Below are 17,757 nucleotides of genomic sequence, written 5' to 3'. Positions count from 1 at the left end.
GGATTCAGTTGTACTAACATATGAAGAATGCTATTGCAAAGCTACTGGCAATGAGTCAGAAGAGTATGGCTGTGATGCTTCATTGATGGTAAATGCACAAGAGGTTGATTGTAGCCATAAGTAGGAGAAGGTGTGTGTGTGTGTGTGTGTGTGAGGGGGCTCAGATAAGCCCTAACAGACCCCTGAATCAGAAGAGGAAGTCACCAGACGAGGGAGTGTGTGTGATTCATTTCTAGTGAAGACAAGGAGAGTGAATCACCTCGGATGGCTTTTAGAAATATGTTTCACAAGATGTGTAGGCGGCGTGTTGTAAGACTCATGTACATTTGACATGTACCCACGTATGCCTGACCCGGCCTGCGCTGACTCAGGCCTTAATGACCCTCCAGATGTTTAACCGTGACACAAGGAACCAGATATCAGATCAGCAGTGCTCCTGTTTGTGAGGTAATTTCCCCGAAAATAGACTGAACTGTGGAGGCTGAGGACACACATGGTAACAATGGAGCCTATACATACACAAGGAAACCTTAGCGGGTGCACCCTAGGGAAAAGCAACACACACACACACACACACACACACACACATTCACATGTACACAAAAAGACAGTTGTGTGAGGTTGCAGATGTGTGTGCATTTATATTAATGGACGTTAAATGTGTTTAATAAGGAAACTTCTGGAAAAAGAATCTAGCATTGAGACTTGACAGACACACGGCGTGGGCCAGACACACACACACACACACAGTCATCCTGAGGAACAATCCCTCTCTTTCTCCTGATCATTGCATCACAATCCTCCCTTGATGCTACGCAAGCGAGGCCGGGAGTCCCAGCTGCTCTCTGTCAGGGTGGAGGCCTGCTCTCCTGACCCCATGGAGGAGTGGACACATATCCATCTCCCTCTCTCTGGTGCATTTCCTGTTCCTGGAACACGCAGGACGAGTGCAGCTGAGAGTAAATAAGAATGGGCGAGCTGGCGGCACACGCGTGGACTGAGTGCAGAGTGCATCAAGAATCTTTCGAGATGTTTTTTGAGGCCGTTCGCAGCAGGTGTATGGAAAAACAACCACATGTTGATGAGAAGCACAGACATTTGGAGGAATATCAGAATGTCATTGTACTGTTTGTTCTCTCTCTTTTCTGCAGCTGCAGCTATGGCTTGCTGCTCTTGACAGCTTTTGTTTTTGAGAGCAATCGATGTACTTTTGTTTGGAGGCTACATGCCTCAAACAAAATAACCCTTATACCAACAATTTAATGCAGTGGAATATGAGATACTTCTACACTAGTCCCCTTCCTCTCTATAATCCTCTTGTTCAGGTCAGTTTCAGGCTCAAATTCCTTCTCATGTTGAGTAAAACAGGTCCCAGTCCTGCTTTTGTTCTGCATATCTCCAAGACAAAGCACCTGCCCCACAGCCACACCATGTAGTAAGACATGGATGGTAAAAAGAAGACCTTTTTTTGAAAATCCTTATTACGCAAACGTTTGCAGATTTGAAACTACGCTGTGAAAAGAGGATGTGAGGTCAATTCCTGAAAATGACTGATTGACCTAAAGGGCAAACGAGATGATGGTAACAACTCACACTAGAGTCTGTACATAATACAAAACAACACTGTAAACTCTGCTTTCTGCTTTTGTTATACCCCAAAAACCACCTCTGTATCCAGGAAATTACACTTATATCTACTAATGCATTTGTTTCTAAACACATTTGAAGGAAAATGCAGTTATTACCTGGATTATTGTATTTTCAGTGGCAAGGTTCTGTTTTGTTTTGTAACCCATGCTGGATCGGGGGTGTACGAAGCAGGGTTTGCATCCTGAGAGCTGTGTGTGGTCATGTTTAGGCAACAAATGGTTAAGGTTAAACGTTAATAAAGTCAACATGTCATGTCTTTTGTTTTAAGTTACTTTTGACTTTTTCAATATTTAACCAAGGCCATGATCTTTCCCTGAAGTTGCTGTGAGTGCATAGAAAATGCTACTCATGCTTTAGTTGCTATGAGCAGATATTAAAAAAAGAAAAGAAATTAAATATGTTGTCACTGAACTTTTGCAGATATGCAAAATACATTTGCAGATACGTTCATTAAAATATTTTCTTTATAACAGGAAACGTAATCCGGGCAGCTTTATGTTTCCTTCAAAACATATTTGTTTTATATTACTAATAAATTAACGTAATTTCTGGGAGACACTGTTGCAAAAAACATAAACAGTAACTATCATCTATATAATGTAATGTTGTATATACAGCTAGACAAAGCCCTTTTCCACAGTTTCCATCAACGTCCAACACATTCACGGTCACAAGATGAAAAGATGGATTGCTCAGCATGTACTGCAGGACGTGAATTGCCGTTAAAGGTCAGTCTGTCACCTCTGCCCCCCTCACATGGCTGTGCGTCTGTCACGTCAGATTCATATTGATTGTGAAACCACTGACTTGCAGATTGATTATTGCTGACGGAGAAGTGACAGATTCTGAATCATTCACTGAATTGCTAAAAATCTCTGAACTTCATGTCAGCAAAGGATTCATGAATTACGAGCTCAACAGAAGCCACTATGCCCTGGAAAATCTGATCTAGCAGAGTGGAGTCATGTTCATCATGTTGTAAAATGCTGACTAAAGAATAGATGTTTCTTCACTAGCTATACCGGTTGTTAGCATGAAGTCACTAAGCATCCCAGTTTAGGTATCATTCCAGGGCTACATAGTGATTTATTTATCATTAATTGATGATGATTAACAATTAAATATTTATTGACAGTCATGTTATCAAAAGCCCAACACCGCATGTCATAACTTATTTTGAAACCACACAGTTAAGCAATCACTCACTCACACACATACTCACTCACTCACTCACTCACACAGACACACAAAGATCCTTGTTGATATTTTTTTTACTTTAAATTAAACTGCCCGGTATCTTCAGTGCCAAAGATCATACATCATGAAACAAAGTCAGTGCCTCGAGGTGCCTCTAATTAAGTAAACCTCCAACATTTTGTTGCCACAATATTCTTTTGTATTTTTCAGCTGCACATCTCTGGTGTGTGAGAGGTGTTTAGTCATATGCTAAAACATTACAGATAGGTTGTACAAACTGTTGAAATCATCATGTCCTGTGCAATAACAACAACATTAATTAAAAGACTCATTTGGGGGAAGGATTCTTTGACTTCCAACGGGAGAAATGTAACATTGGACAGTGAAGGAGACACTTGTATAAGGATGTAGCCAGATTTGAGATGTGTGTGTCCGCTGGGAGAAGAGAGGAAAAGCACCTCGTAGATTCTCCCTCTAATACACACCCTCTCCCTCGCCTATGATGTCATCTCTTCACTTTAAACAAAAAGACAATAGGAGGCATCAGGTGGTGCTCCCCCCCCCCCTCCCCCTACCACCCAGGCCCTCCATCCATCCATCCCTCCATCCCCACAGGGACTGACCCAGCCATGGTGGTCTTAACACCCTCGCTCAATACCTGTCACCCACCCCTGCACTCATCTATCCATCCATCCATTCACTGAAGGTACTCATCTCTCCTAATGGAGCATATTACGTTCAATAGGCTGTTGAATGGACCTCTTTAAAGGCCAAGCATTTAACACCGCAACATTTTGTGGCAAAATAAAATAGGAAGTGATTTCGGACACAGCCCTAGTGAACGTCAGTCAGTTAACCGTCTGAAAACAAAATGCGAAGAGAAAATAGAAAAACGCTCTGAGAGCTATTGCAACTGACGACCACTAGCATGTTCATGGCTTGCTAGTGTGTTCGCAGTTAGCTCGCCAGCTACAGTAGTTCACCAACCAGCATTTCAGATATCCCATCTTGGCGTACCTTTGTGCAAAAGCATACATGGTACCATGAAATCAAAAATTCACAAAGAACACAAAATGCTGTTCTCAAAATACCATTCATGACATCAAAAGAGTTCAAGTATGTTTGGTGTCTGTTAGTGTCTAAAAGGGCTGAGTCACTTTATAGATATACACTTTATCTTAGAAATACTGTCCTGTCAAGCAATAAGTGGCATGGCTCATTACTGCATGACTCTTACACAGCTTGATTTCTTCAAAAGTATCTTTTCCACAAATAAAATGGAAATAGGTTTGGCCCTAAGGAAGAGTTTTGTTTTATTTGGAGCAGACTTGAGTTCAGAGGGCCAGCAGTGAGGCTCAGGGGGCGGCAGCATCAGCAGTGCTCCTCACCTCTGCTGTGTTTATCATCTGTTTATCCTGTCCAACTCGCACAACTGTTACACAAGCGATCCACTGATCTCCACAGGGATTCAAAACTGGAGAAACATCTCATGGTTTGGAACAATTTGGTTTCTTTGTTTATGCTGGTAAATTAAGATTTTTTAAAGGGGTGCTGAGTGTTATTTTAGGCCAATATTACACATTCTCCGGTAATTGGATCTCTTTGCTTCTTTCTCCCACTCTTCTCTCAGTCCAGCTAGTTGTTTGCAATTTACTCTCAGTTTGTGTTCAGACACAAAGGGACAGTTGAGGGTCTCATGCCACTTGTTGTTTGCCAGTCAGTGTCACAGGAGCAAGATTGTCTACAACAGGCTGGCAAAGGCTTGAGATTCCCAAACGCCTGCGGAACATCGAGCACCACGTTCCAGGACAGGCAGTTGTGTACGGACCGTTACCAAGGACACCGGGACAGAAATGGGATAAACAGAAATGTCGAGAAGCAGGACGAGGAGAGTGTTCGGGTTGTCTCACAAATGTCAAGAGGGCGAGAGAGTCATCAGCTTGGAGCCCAAATGATATAAATGGAAAATGTTGCTAATATTCAATGCACTTAATGTAAAATGCACTTGACTTGCATCACATGTTTTCAAATGGAATCTATTAACAGTCTTGTGTTAACAAACTAGAGCACTTTATCATCCATCCCTGCTTGTCTCTTCATGAGGGACCAGTCATATTATATTCACTCAGCAGAGGCTTTTGTCCAAGCAGACTTAAATATTTTTTCCCACACATGCACACATTCAGAGCGCTCGTCATCTGGAACAATTGAGGGTTCAGTGTAATTGCTCAAGGACACTTTCACATATGGACTTTGTCAAATCACCAACTTATATGATTGACGGACAACTTATGTCCCCTCATTGGTCACTAAACGCAACAACTTTACTTTAACAGTGGATGTTTGGACTCTTTTGAGGCAAAAGCAACAACATAGTGCAATAGAAACAGAGGATCCTTCAGTAATGTCTTAAAATATTCAAAATGATATTCATGTTGTTTTGTGTGATATAATATATGGCCAAAAGTATGTGGACACCTGAACAAAGCATTTTAGCATTTGAGTTTATTCCCCAGTGCAATCGAGAATATGTGAAATAAAGGTAAAGTCCCATTTAAACATTTCCATACCTCAGCCAATGATAATAAAACCATGTGGATTGAAAGCACTGGTGAGAGAAAAATATATTTGTTGTTTATTTGTTTGTTTTTATTTTTTTGTTGTGTATTTGTGAGAGAAGACCCTTTAAAAACCATGTGTATGACAAAACAAAACAGCTATTTGTCCAAACCCATGCATCAACCACTACATGTAATGGACCTGGCCTCTGACCTTTGTAGAGCTGAAACCTCTTTGTCTCTAAAACCATAACACTAATCCTGTAAGACCATCAGCACAGATCCCCTAAGACCACTATCTGATGACAGCACCTGTTATCCATCAATACGTTTTACACTAAGTTGCTGGCAGCATTAGGTTAAAGAGGCAGAGTATGGTGAGGAGACGCAGAGCAGACAGTCCCACAGATATTATCAAACACACAGTAAGGGGCAGCACCGTCAGTGAGCGGCTTATCTTGAGACTCTTTCTACCTGTGGCCCCTTCCCATTCTGCCTCCCCCTACATCCCTCTTGTCTCCTCCACCCCTCCTCCATATTCCTCCTCCTTTGGCGTGCCCCTACATGGCTCGTCGAGTATTCCCAGAATGTCTTAGATACACTATCACACAGCGTGGGGGGGAATTAACAAACAAGGGAAAATAAAAAAAGATTGTGTGCTCGGAGGAAGACATAACAAGGTGGCTCTGATTTCGGGTGTTCCCATTTCTCGTTTCATCTGCTTCCTATATTTGCGTACATGCACACACTATAGCAGTGGTTCTCAACCTGGGGTTCAGAACCAACAACGAGGTCCTACGATAAATCTGAGGGACCACTACATGATGAAAAGACAAAATACACACGCTTATTTTTTCTGACTTTCTCAATTTTTTATTTTTTATTTTGAAAACTTGGATAGCTCATATCATTAAAATTCCTTCAAATTTAACAATATGAGAAGGAAAAGTCATAATTTTAACTGCTCACAAGTCATGTCCACACTGTCCATAACACCATGACATGGGAGGAGGGATGGACATCTATATTTTAAAGGGTCACAAGCCAAGAAAACTGCTGTGAACTGCATATTTATTTTCAAATAATTTGGAAAGTGGATTCTCATCAAATTAATAATAATAACTTTACTCATATGGCACTTTTCTAAACAGAGCAACAAAGTGCTTAACCACATCAACTTGCACGTCATGGTGGCATCCACCCAGGAACTACTGTACAGATGAAGATGAGCAACATATGCAACATACGTATAGCGCATATGTTATAAATAAACAATAAAAAGAAATAATACAGTAAAACAAATATTGTAAACAATAACATATGACAGTGTCAAAAATTAAAAGAGAGATACATGGTTTTCATTGAACAGCAACACTATGCAAACTTTTACCATATAGATATTCTCTCATTGTGTTAAAGCAAGTGTTTTGATTGTAAGGGTTGACGTCACCAAACAAACACAAATACACCTAAGTGCTGAATTACCAGAGACAAAGCAGAATGTGTTTGGGTCTAGTGTTTAATTTTGACATCACAATATGCGACACAAACACAGGAGCAGAGCGCAGAGTGACTGAGAATAACCAAACTTCCTCTGGGACTGTCTGACCCTGAAGAGAATAAAAAGAGCTCACTCACAAAAGTTCACTCTCAACATGACATCATTTGGAAAAGTTTCACATACTGATTCATTCATTATCAAAATACTCCAGCACGATTTTTCCATTGTTCTCCAAGTCTGGGCACAACTCTTTCCCTTGGTTCATCTTTGTTTACAGTCTACTTTTAAATCAAACATACATACATTCATACAGGAAAACGTCATTTTCCTTGTGAGTTATTGTCTTTATCTTAACTGATACTCAAACATTTCTCTGACAAATGTTACCCTTTTTTATCTATAGAGGTGGCGAAGAAAAGAAGCAGAAATGAATTGTGCAATAATGGCTGCAACTTAACTTTACCCAATATTTTAAGTGACATAAGAAGATGAGGCAAGAAGATAAGGGCAAGAAACCACAACAAATACTCAAGGTGTAGAAGATGATGATAGTGGTGAAGATGATGACATGGCCTGAAAAGGTCCTCCTGGAGTCTTCTCTGGGTGGGAGATGTATACAAACTGGAGCCACATTAAGCCTCTTAATTGTCTGAGTGACATTTGGGAATAGGAAACACAGCCTGCATTTACAGACTCCAGGTCAATGTGAAACATGATCCGTTCAGATGCACTTAACCCAACAGGAGTCACACCACTGACACTGGGTGCTCTGCTGCCACAGGCAGTTGTTTTGCCTCAATATCGTTATCACTCAGAGCACCTGGCCTTGACTTTCTCTTTTCTCTCACTCTCTCTCTCTCTGTCTATCATCCTTTCCATTATCTCACAATGCAAACGTCACAACACGTTCCTCCTGCAGAGGCACAGGTGAGTGAGGATAAACATCTGGGAATTAACATCTGAGACCAATAATCTCTTGTCCTGGAGTGATGTAGAGATAGGACAAGAGGTTTTAGTCCAGTCACTTACCCGAGCAATTTTGCTGACAACAGCAAAACCTGGGAAGGAATTTGAAGCCTTTCTCAGCATCCGCATGTCTCTTGCTATATTAGCCTCTCCATGTAGAAACAATTGGCCTTTTCTTTTGTAATTTTGGGTAATATTATGACCGGAGAGTTTGATTACGCAAGGGTTTTGTGAGTATCTCAGCATACAAAAATACAACAATGAATCATTTCATTTCAGTTTTAATGAGAATTTAATCAAATGTAAATCTGATTGTCTGTTTGATTTAAAGTTGAATAAAACTGAAATCACAAGCTCAGGGCCATAGCCAGGATTTTAGAAATACTGAGGTCATGACAACACAAACGTTTCCCCCTTAGAACAGTTTGACCAGATACCAGAGAGAAAGCCTGCAAAGGTGTCTAAATATTTGTATTTTTCACATTTTATTTATTCGGTTAAATGTTCAATTATATATAAGCCTTCTTGACGCAGCCAGACATAAACTTTTGGTGTTGATGTACTGAATCTGAATTTGCTTCCTCTGTTGTTGTTCTAGTAAAATATAATCTCCCAAACGACTCCTTGCAAAAAGGATATGATTTCAGCATCATCAAGAGTTCTTACGACCTTGCATAAGCTTATTGCTCTACCTTTTCCATGGAGAATATACGCACAGAAACTAGTGAAGGCTGCTCTCTGGACGTGAGGCAGAGATGCCCCCATCATGCAACTGTCATCATTTAACAAAGTGCTGCACAGCATTTGGAAAACATTCAATATCTGCTATTGAATGTGTATAACTGGCAAGGAAACATATGATCACAGACAGCAATCACCTCCAAACATTCCTCAGCCGTTACATCTTCTCACCTGCCAGGTTTCAGGTTTGATCCTGATAGATGTAATCAGCAGGAATCAAGTGCAATTACCACATAGCAATCAGCAGACAACACACACACAAGAATGACGCTTTTGTTTTAATCACTTGACTCAATTATGTCACGTTATATAGGGCTGTATAGTGTCAAAACATCAATTTTGCTCAATTTTCTGCCTCCTTCAAACTCTTCTTTGAGCTGTAACAGCTGGATTTGGCCCCATCTTTGGCCCATCATACTTCCTCTCCATTAGGCTTGTCACCGTCTAGACACACTAAATTATTCCAGGCTATCTGTTTTCATTATGAGAATATTATAAATACAGTTCAGTCTATTACTCCACTTATCATCAGTATTTTGAGGATGGCCTGAATAAAACGTATATAATTACATAACGTCTTAAAAATTAAATAAAATGGCTTAACATGACTAGATATTCTCCTGAAGAAGTTGAAGTCTGTATCTGACTCATCTGACTCACGGTACCCCCTAATAGTTTCCTGTCTTTCTTCACCATCTCATCACTCATGTCACCAGCCAACCATCACAATTAAAGGTTTATTCAAGAAGGTCAAAGATAAAAACAATTACACATTATGTTTTACAAAGTACAAATCTGATCATATCACTGGTCTTCTTAACTTTTAATTAAAGGCTGCTGTTGCACTGCGACTTCATTCATGCTCCACGTTAGACTGCAGACACTAAATACTTATCATGGTAATAAATCTGACTTTTCTTACCTGACGTGCGGCTAACGTTTTCTGATGCATTAATACATTCTTCAGACCAAAGGCACACACTTACATTAGCATGACTTGAGGGTGCCCCCACGCCAGATATACTTGGCTCTCCTTATGGGGAATATCAGGGTCTGGGCGTCCTATACTGGAATGTGGATCAAAAGGATCCCACATCCTTCACCCATCCTGGAATGAAGGGAATGAAATGAGTATTTGAGCCAGGATGAATACAAATATTTGTAGGGATCTGTAGGGAGTTTGAAAAAACAAATAAAAAAAAAAAAAAATAAAAAAAATGTAGGTTGTACAAGAGTAAAAAAGCACAGAAGCATTTGAAGGCCACAGTATCATCCTTAACTAGTGAGAAGCTTCAGAAGACACAGTGCCCTTTGCATGTGATGTCAGGAAAAGCAATAATCTATAAATGTAAGATTGATCATAAAAGGGACATTGCCCTTTTTGCTCATGATGCTCAGGTGTTTCTGCCAGATTGAACAACATTCACAAGAGAACATTTAGTCATCTGAGGCAAATGCAAAGCAAGGGGCTGGTCAAAACATCTGGAGATACATCTGTGCTTCACCTCAGGGCTTAACAAAGAGGCACACAGATAAACTGTCAAAACCGATACACATTATACTGATACACAGGAAGGTGAAGGATTTTTATGTAAGGAAGGAAAGAAAGAGGGATGTGAGGAGGCAGAGATGAGAGAAGATACATTTAGAAATGTAGGAATTAGCATAAGAGTGATGAATAAAGACAAGGACCTTCATCCAGCAGCAGGAGCGTCTTTCTAAGGCAGGACAATGTTGCTCTCTAGTGGCTGTGAAGACATGTCCTCTGGCACAGATAAGCGTGTATTCACCCTGGTATATGGAGGTAATTCGACAAGTTGACAGTGAGTTAAATAAAGAGGCTTCTGGGGACAAAAAGACGACACCAACTAAGCAAAATCTAAATAAAAGTCAAACAAAGTCGACGAAATGAACGCTGAAAAACAACGTCCTAGTCACGAGCTGGGACGTTACCAGCGTTCGTTGTCTAGGCAACAAGTACACGAATCTTCTGAGATGTTGGGGGTAGAGAGATGATAAACCACTCCGTCATCAATCCGTTAAAACCGGAACAAACCGTTCAGACCGGACGTTCATTGGCTGTTCGTGAGCACACCTGCCGCTGATTGGCCTGTAAACGCCTACAAACTTGCTACTTGTTTGTGGACACGAGTGATGCTTCACTGCTTTTGTAGGCTAACAACAACCAAAAGAAAGAGCAAACATGGCAGGAGAGAAATGCGAGTTTGAGCAAACCTTTTCTTTTAGTCCTCTTCCCTCCAAGAAGCTCTCCTTCCTCCAGGACAAAGACACTCTAGCACTGTTAATGAAATGGTGACTTAAGAAATGTAGCTAACCTAAAAACTTGATAAATTGTACAAGTTATCTCCTTCTTGTGTCGAGCTTCCGTTGGCTGTGTAGGCTAGCTTCTGGTTGTACAATATGTTTAAATATACATTACTGTTAATGGATGTGTGTGTCAATTTCAGGTCCATGCTCGGGAGGATTTCAGCTCAGTCTTACAGCTTTGACCAGAGCTTTTACCCTTACAACAGTGACAAGTTTGCACTGGTAAGACCCCCCATGATAAGTCTGGAATTACAGTATAACCACTGACAAAGTATGGAAAACTGAAAGTGACGCTTCATCATTCTCAGAACTGTTGCGATTGATGTGTTTTCACCCTTTTTCTTACATGTATTCTTAAACAGATGTGTGCTTGCTAGTTATTTTATTAAAGAGCAATTACTGGTTGTCTGTTTTGATAAAGTGTCTTCATGTGTTCAATCATATTTGAATGCTCTTGATGTCACTCTGTATACACAGTGTTTCTTCAGAGATCCCGATGTGGTATCCAGTCTGTCCAGACAGATGAAGGCCGGAGCCTTGGTGCCTCTTGGTATGTCATGTCCCCCAGAAAGCCTTTCATCACTGATAGTAGGAAATTGATCTCATCTGCTGGACAATATTTGCAGTCAAATCTCTGTGGAATGTTTTTGACTTCTGTGTGTGTGTTGTTGTAGACAAGCCAGTGGTGTGTGTTGATGTGGAGCCGGTGCCGTGCACTAAGGTCTCCATGGAGCTGTTTGACCCAATCTACTCTTGTGGGATCCTGAGGCCCTCTGGACATGTCGTTAAATGCTTTCATGATGTCCACCCTGACTATGATGAACTCAGACAGGTCTCTCTCTTTCTTTATCCACCTGTCTGTCTGTCTGTCTGTCTCTATCTATCTTTTTCTGACATGGAGTCTTCCTCCGTTCCTCCAGATGTTGCAGGAAGAGGACTCTGAGCACTACTACGTGGTTGGGAGAGAGGAGCGAGGAGAGTTTCTGTTTCGCCTCTTCAACCACCTGTGTTTCGGAGGAGAGCTGTGTCAGTACGAAGACACCATTGATCCTTACATCAGCACCACAAAGCGCATCTACAAAGACCTGATCAGGTGGGCACAATCGGACCATCTTTGCTGTCGTGCTTGATTCCAGACTGTGCAACAATATAAACACTTATTAACAGTTATTGATCAGGTATACCTACATCGCCATTATCAGATACGTCATGATCTAAATATGACATGGTAATTCTACTTTTTACTACCTAGTGTTCAGAAGGATCCAGACACTAAGAAGATCAGTGTTGTCTCCACAGTCCTCAAAGTCTGTGCCTATGTAAGTGACTGCCACCGAACTTTGCATGCAGAAAAAATGTAATTGTGATTTCTTATTGGCTGATGATTCAAAGCCATTGTAAGATACCTGATAAAACATCTATGTATTAACTCAAGCAGTGTTACTTGGTCAACATATAATGTTTAACTATTATAATTGAACTGACTCAAAATTATTTATTTACCACTTATAATTATGATAGTGTGGTACCACCACACCATTAGGAATCATCATGGCTGCACTGCTTTGTAAATGCTCTATTTGAAGACATTGCAATATCACAGCCAATAAACTCTCGAGAGTTGTTAACAGGGGAACAGTTACTACTTGAGTTGCACATTTCATGGCTGTCTTTCACACAGACAAGAGGCTCACTTGAATTTTCCCTCATAATTTACACACTTTATTTATCGTCTGTAGGATGAGTCTGGGCGATGTTACCCCGGACGACAAGAGGAGGAGCAGACATTTGCCTATTTGATTGTCGACCCCTTCAAACGACACGTGACTTTGTTCTGCCACTGCTACGGTGTGGGAAACTTCACATTGTGACAGCAAAGACATGGAAATTCCTGTAGAACTTGTGAGACTCCAGGTGGACACGTGTACATGCAAACACATGAATGAATTCACTCTGCAGTCAGTCAGCTTTCCTTCTTTACTGTATTGAGAAATGTGTAAAATAACTTAAATAAAGAGCACACCAGGAAGCAGTCACAATGTACACAATTACACTGCAGCGGTATGGTGGCGCAGTGGATAGCACTGTCGCACGGGAGGTAAAGCTGGTTAGGGTGAATGAGACCCATTTACAATTAATTTCCAATTTGAGATAGAGAAGGAATAATTATTTTGCTCTATTAAAGTATGACAATAAAATGCTTTTAAACAGCCTCAAAACGTACTCTGTTCCTGCCTTTATGGGCCGTGTTGAGCCTTTTGTTGGTTATCCTAATAATAATTTAAACAGATAACATCCTGCTTTAGTTAAATGTTGGTAAACTCAACAAGGCTTTTGCATAATAACTATTTAACGTAAATTCCTTGAGCATGTTCAAATATTTTGCCACCTCATTTCAACTCCTGCAATAGAAGCCTAGAATTCAGTAAATGTCAAACATTACACAGTATTGATTGGAATAGTTAAAAAAGAGACCAAAGTCAACATACAGTCCAAAGAGCTTTATTGAAACAAATAAATTAATAAGTTAGTCAAGTGAGCTAATTTTATACTCAGCAGATACACATTTCGTATCTCTTTAAAAGATCAAATAGATGTGTGCATTAGATTAGAAAATAAAATAAGCGCCATATTTCATCAACCAGTAGCTACATCAATTGGAATTGGAAGACTTTGTTGGCTTAGCACTTTTGCTTATTGCTTTGATCAGTTTGTGTTTCATCTTAACAACAGTTCCAACACTTAAAGAGAGCAGTTAAAGGGCAACGAGCTGGAATGTAAAATGGCAGCAAGTCAGTGAACGATGGATGGCAGGGCGTCATGAAGAAGAAACAGAGTGACGAAGAGAAAAGAGAACGTGCAGATTGAGTCATGCATAGCATTCAGTCAGTTAGACAATCAGTTACTGTTTCTCATACTTGGTTTTCTAGTCTAGCGCCCCCTAGTGGCCTCAGAGGTAGTTGTGTGGAAGCCATATTCTCTATGTGACATGCTTATGAAAGGACACATGCCTGCAGAGTTTCCTGTGACGATACAAATGTCCATGCCTCCAGCCTCCAGATCTGACTGGTGTTAAAATACAATGAGGGTGTCAGTGCGAGGAGGTCCTGGGAGAGTTACAGTGATATGCTAAACATACAGTAATATTCCCCCGAAAATATCAAAGGTTTGCAGCACCCTAAACCCTAAAATTACATACAGAACAATTTTGATGGTGTTGCTTTAGTCAGATCAAGGTTTGGCAAAAAAAAAAAAAAGAGCATGGCTATCCTCATGTGAGACCCCTATGAAACACCATTCTCTTCAAAGCAGCATTAATAATTAAGTTTGAGACAGAAAGCTGCACCATGCCATGTCAGTTACACAACGAGGACGTAGAAGGCACAGGTCATTTCCTTTCATGTCTTGACTCACGACTTTACAGGAGACATCCTTAAGTTTTTTGTTTTTTTTTTCTTCTAACACTGGGGCCACCACTAACAACGACATGCAATACAGTGGTCTCACATACATTTTCATGAAGCTCAACATTCGTAGTGACGATGAAGTGACTCTAATAAGCAGGCTCTGCTATAGTATAGGCCAAAGAATAAAGCTACCTGGCATTTCTCTATGAAATGAATGCAAACATTGTATGATGCCAACAGCAACCTATGAGAGGTCATTTTATTCCTCGTGGCAGCAAGAGCATCAGATCCTAAATAGATCTAAATAGACTGAGCAATGAAGTACATTCACTGTTTGAAGTCTTGAATGGAAAAGTGGAGCACCTGAGTCAACTGGCTTGACTGGGCCAAATAAATGAATCACTTGCAGGGACAAAAGTTTTCTGTTTTCACTGGCCAAATACAGTATGGTGAATGTTTTCTTAGTTGAAGCTGGCAGCAATTATCTGATGACATTTAAAAAAAATATACACATGAGCTCTGCGAGTCGTGAGTGTGAACCTGATCAGCTGTGTGTAGTTAACAGTTGTGTCATCCATGATTCAACTTGACAGAAATGCTACATTTATTTAAAGATCATAACTAACTGAATTAAATATATTAACATAAATCCTACATTCACTTTAACAACCAAAATCATTTTTTTAAAAAAACATTTGTCATTTTCGGTTACACAAAATCGAGTGCATGAACATAATTACAGTAAAGAAATCAAAACGAAAAGATGAAATTGTACAAGACAAAAACGTGTTATATTTATCAAGTGCCAAAGTATTTAAGTAAAGGAATTGCTTTCATTGTGTGTGTGTGTGTGTGTGTGTGTTTTTGTATGTATGTGTGTGCATTTGTGCACTTTCCAGTTTTGTCCACGAGCACAGAGCATTTACTGTGCATCAAACATCTCCAAGAAAGACCCAGAAAAGACAGCAGAGAGTAACACCTATGGGTGGCGACTGGAGCCCTGCAGACCCTGGAGTCTGTCTGGAGTGAAGCTGTAAGGCTGGAACCATTTCCTAAGACACGTGCATTCATGAGGATAATGGCCTGGAATTCATGCGTTAGACCTGGACACCTTACAGGTTGTTTAAAACTGCACCAAACTGGCCAGAAAGTCTCTACATCATCTCCACGGCTGCTGACGGCAAGAGTGAGAACTGTTCTCCTGTAAGGGAGTATGAAGTATTACTGACTGCCTGAACCAGCTGACCTCTGAGTGACGTGACATAAATGTCTAAAATTCTGACTGAGGATTGGTGAGGTTTTATCTACGGGACTGGTCTGAGGAACATGCATGTCTGGAGGGGTGGGCTGCAAGACAGAGAGGTTTAAAGGGCGTGCTAAAAACACAATGGTAGCCTTTCAAACATTGAAGAAGGGATTCTGGACCTGTGAAAGGACATTTTGGCTCTATTAAATAAATAGGAACATTCCTCATCTGGGCGCCAGCCAAACAGGGAATAATGTCTTGTTTTTGTTTTGTTTTTTTGCAAGTGGGCTTGTTGGAGACAGAACATCTGAGAGAGAGGGAATGGAGATGAACAACAACAATGTACACATCAGTCACTCCAACACATTCTTCCAGCTCTGTTTTCATGTGACAAGTTTGGGCAATTAAAGCAGGATTCACACACTCAAAACTCCCTTGTTCGGGTGGGAAGGTGTACCGCAGAGGTTTGGTGCTTTGGCAAGGTGGCTGTCAGCCCAGTCTGCCCGTCCAGGTCCAAGGGAGCAGATTATTTCTGTGTCTGGTGGTGTTAATGCAAAATAACTTGCAGGGTGGGACTCAATACATTCACCACAGTATCAAGAACTGTAATGCCATCCTAAGGTACTGAACAAATGACTGGCATGGCACTTGCAGCACTGTCTGTGTCAACTGAGTCAGCAAACTCTCTGTCAGTTGATTCAAGCAGCCAAGAAAAAAAAAAAAAAAATGATGATGGGCGGAAAAAAAGATTTAGAAAACTTCAAAGCTTAAAGTCTGATGATCTACAGTTGGAGCTTTAAAGTAGGCGTAGATATATAGCATGAGGAGAGTGGGTGAGAGTGGTTCAGTAGTCAAGTCATAGTTGTTCACGTGTCCTCTCTTCATCTCCGTCCTCACCTAGTGGGTTGAGAGGCGTGTGCGGTGAGCAGCTTTGGCTGAGGCTCCTTGTCAGGTAGAGCCATCTGGTGGCCTCCGTCTGTATCAGCTCTGGAAACACATTCACTTCAGGAAAAAAAAAAAGAGGTGAGGGTGCCGATTTGAGATGGAGGGGTAAAAATCATCCCAGACAGACATGAAAATGAAGTGACGAGAGAGACATTAAGGTTGGGCGGCTCCAAGTGAGGACTCAGGCGCACTGTAAAGGGTTTGTGTTTGTGTTCGAACAGCCTCGAGACCGCTCAGCTCACTGTCAGTCCAAGTTGCCGCTCTCAGACTGGGAGATGTTGAGCGTGTTGGCGGAGGGGAAGAGGTCTCTTTGGTCCGTGGGGCTGTGGTAGTCGGATGTCAGGTCAGGGTCCAGGAGGGAGGACAAGGTGAAGTTTGATGAGCCTTTCTTTAGGCACTGGGAGTAGAAGTTGAGCAGGAGGTCCAGCTTGTTCTCTATAGATTGTACCTGAACAAACACACACACACACAGACAGGAATGTGTCAAGCTTCTCTGTATTATCTCTTTCTAATGAATGTTTCTGGAGTTTTCTGTCCTTATTCTAAGCTAAATGGGTAGCTAGTAACATTGCAACACCTCGTCCTTGGTTAGCAAACAAACATCTCATGAGTCTTAGCCATTGGCTGTCAAATCCCCTCCTGGGAGCCAAAGAAAAGAAAGACTGCTGTCAGAAAACCCACTGAGTTAGTTAAACAGGGACTTCAGCTCTTAAATGCTAAATTACATAATTTCCTACTTTCAGGTTTATTGCATTTCCTGTACACAGTTCCACAGATGCTATATAAATCAAACTCTTCCTCTGTTACCTGTTTCTCCACCTTGACTACACGTCCCATCATGCTTAGCTCATCAAGTGAGTCCAGTTCTGGCGGAGTCTTCTCTCCCTTCTCAGGGCGCGCCTTCTTATCGGGCTGGACGGCTCCTCGCCCAATTATCTGGTCCACCCTTTTATACAAAAACAACAGATAGAATAAACATTTAAACTCTTTTTATTGATTTGACATGCGCTTAAAGGAATAGTTCAACATTTTGGGTAATACACTTATTTCCTTTCTTGCCAAGAATTAGATACAAAGATCGATTCCACTCTCTTGACAACAAGACTCCCGAAGTCACAGTTCCCGGCCAAGAAATAGTCCTTCCAAATAACCCCCCATGAAACCTCAACGTGTCGTTCTTACATACAGTTTTTCAACAGATTAAACAAACAAAATAGA

The 17,757-nt window shown here is 41.0% G+C and overlaps 2 protein-coding genes across 4 annotated transcripts in view; one reads left to right on the top strand and one right to left on the bottom strand.

Moving 5' to 3' along the window:
- Window positions 1–10,816: 10,816 nt before the first annotated feature.
- cfap300 (cilia and flagella associated protein 300) lies at window positions 10,817–12,812 on the top strand. The gene is made up of 7 exons (XM_070922333.1): window positions 10,817–10,926; window positions 11,082–11,163; window positions 11,419–11,491; window positions 11,616–11,773; window positions 11,862–12,034; window positions 12,194–12,260; window positions 12,681–12,812. The coding sequence occupies exons 1-7, from the start codon at window positions 10,817–10,819 to the stop codon at window positions 12,810–12,812; spliced, it is 795 nt and encodes a 264-aa protein (XP_070778434.1).
- A 3,971-nt stretch (window positions 12,813–16,783) lies between these two features.
- The window catches only part of LOC139298693 (potassium voltage-gated channel subfamily KQT member 4-like), a 41,200-nt gene continuing 40,226 nt past the window's right edge, over window positions 16,784–17,757 (bottom strand). For all 3 annotated transcript variants that reach the window (XM_070921404.1, XM_070921405.1, XM_070921406.1), the window contains 2 exons: window positions 17,347–17,485; window positions 16,784–16,987 (listed from right to left, as the gene is read on the bottom strand). In XM_070921404.1, coding sequence (XP_070777505.1) covers window positions 16,784–16,987; window positions 17,347–17,485 — 343 coding nt within the window. The remainder of the gene's footprint in view (window positions 16,988–17,346; window positions 17,486–17,757) is intronic.

This window comes from Enoplosus armatus, chromosome 16 (genome assembly GCF_043641665.1).
Source record: "Enoplosus armatus isolate fEnoArm2 chromosome 16, fEnoArm2.hap1, whole genome shotgun sequence".
In the NCBI taxonomy this organism is placed as follows: domain Eukaryota; kingdom Metazoa; phylum Chordata; class Actinopteri; order Centrarchiformes; family Enoplosidae; genus Enoplosus; species Enoplosus armatus.
The sequence above is the reverse complement of the archived record's forward strand: the minus strand, read 5'-3'. Positions and strand labels throughout refer to the sequence as shown.

What these genes read in the sequence shown, in the direction of transcription:
- cfap300 (XM_070922333.1), top strand. Translation starts at nt 10,817, where the DNA reads ATGGCAGGAGAGAAATGCGAGTTTGAGCAAACCTTTTCTTTTAGTCCT. An exon ending in CGGAGCCTTGGTGCCTCTTG is followed by an intron (nt 11,492 to 11,615) that starts GTATGTCATGTC and finishes GTGTTGTTGTAG; the next exon opens with ACAAGCCAGTGGTGTGTGTT. An exon ending in TCCTCAAAGTCTGTGCCTAT is followed by an intron (nt 12,261 to 12,680) that starts GTAAGTGACTGC and finishes TATCGTCTGTAG; the next exon opens with GATGAGTCTGGGCGATGTTA.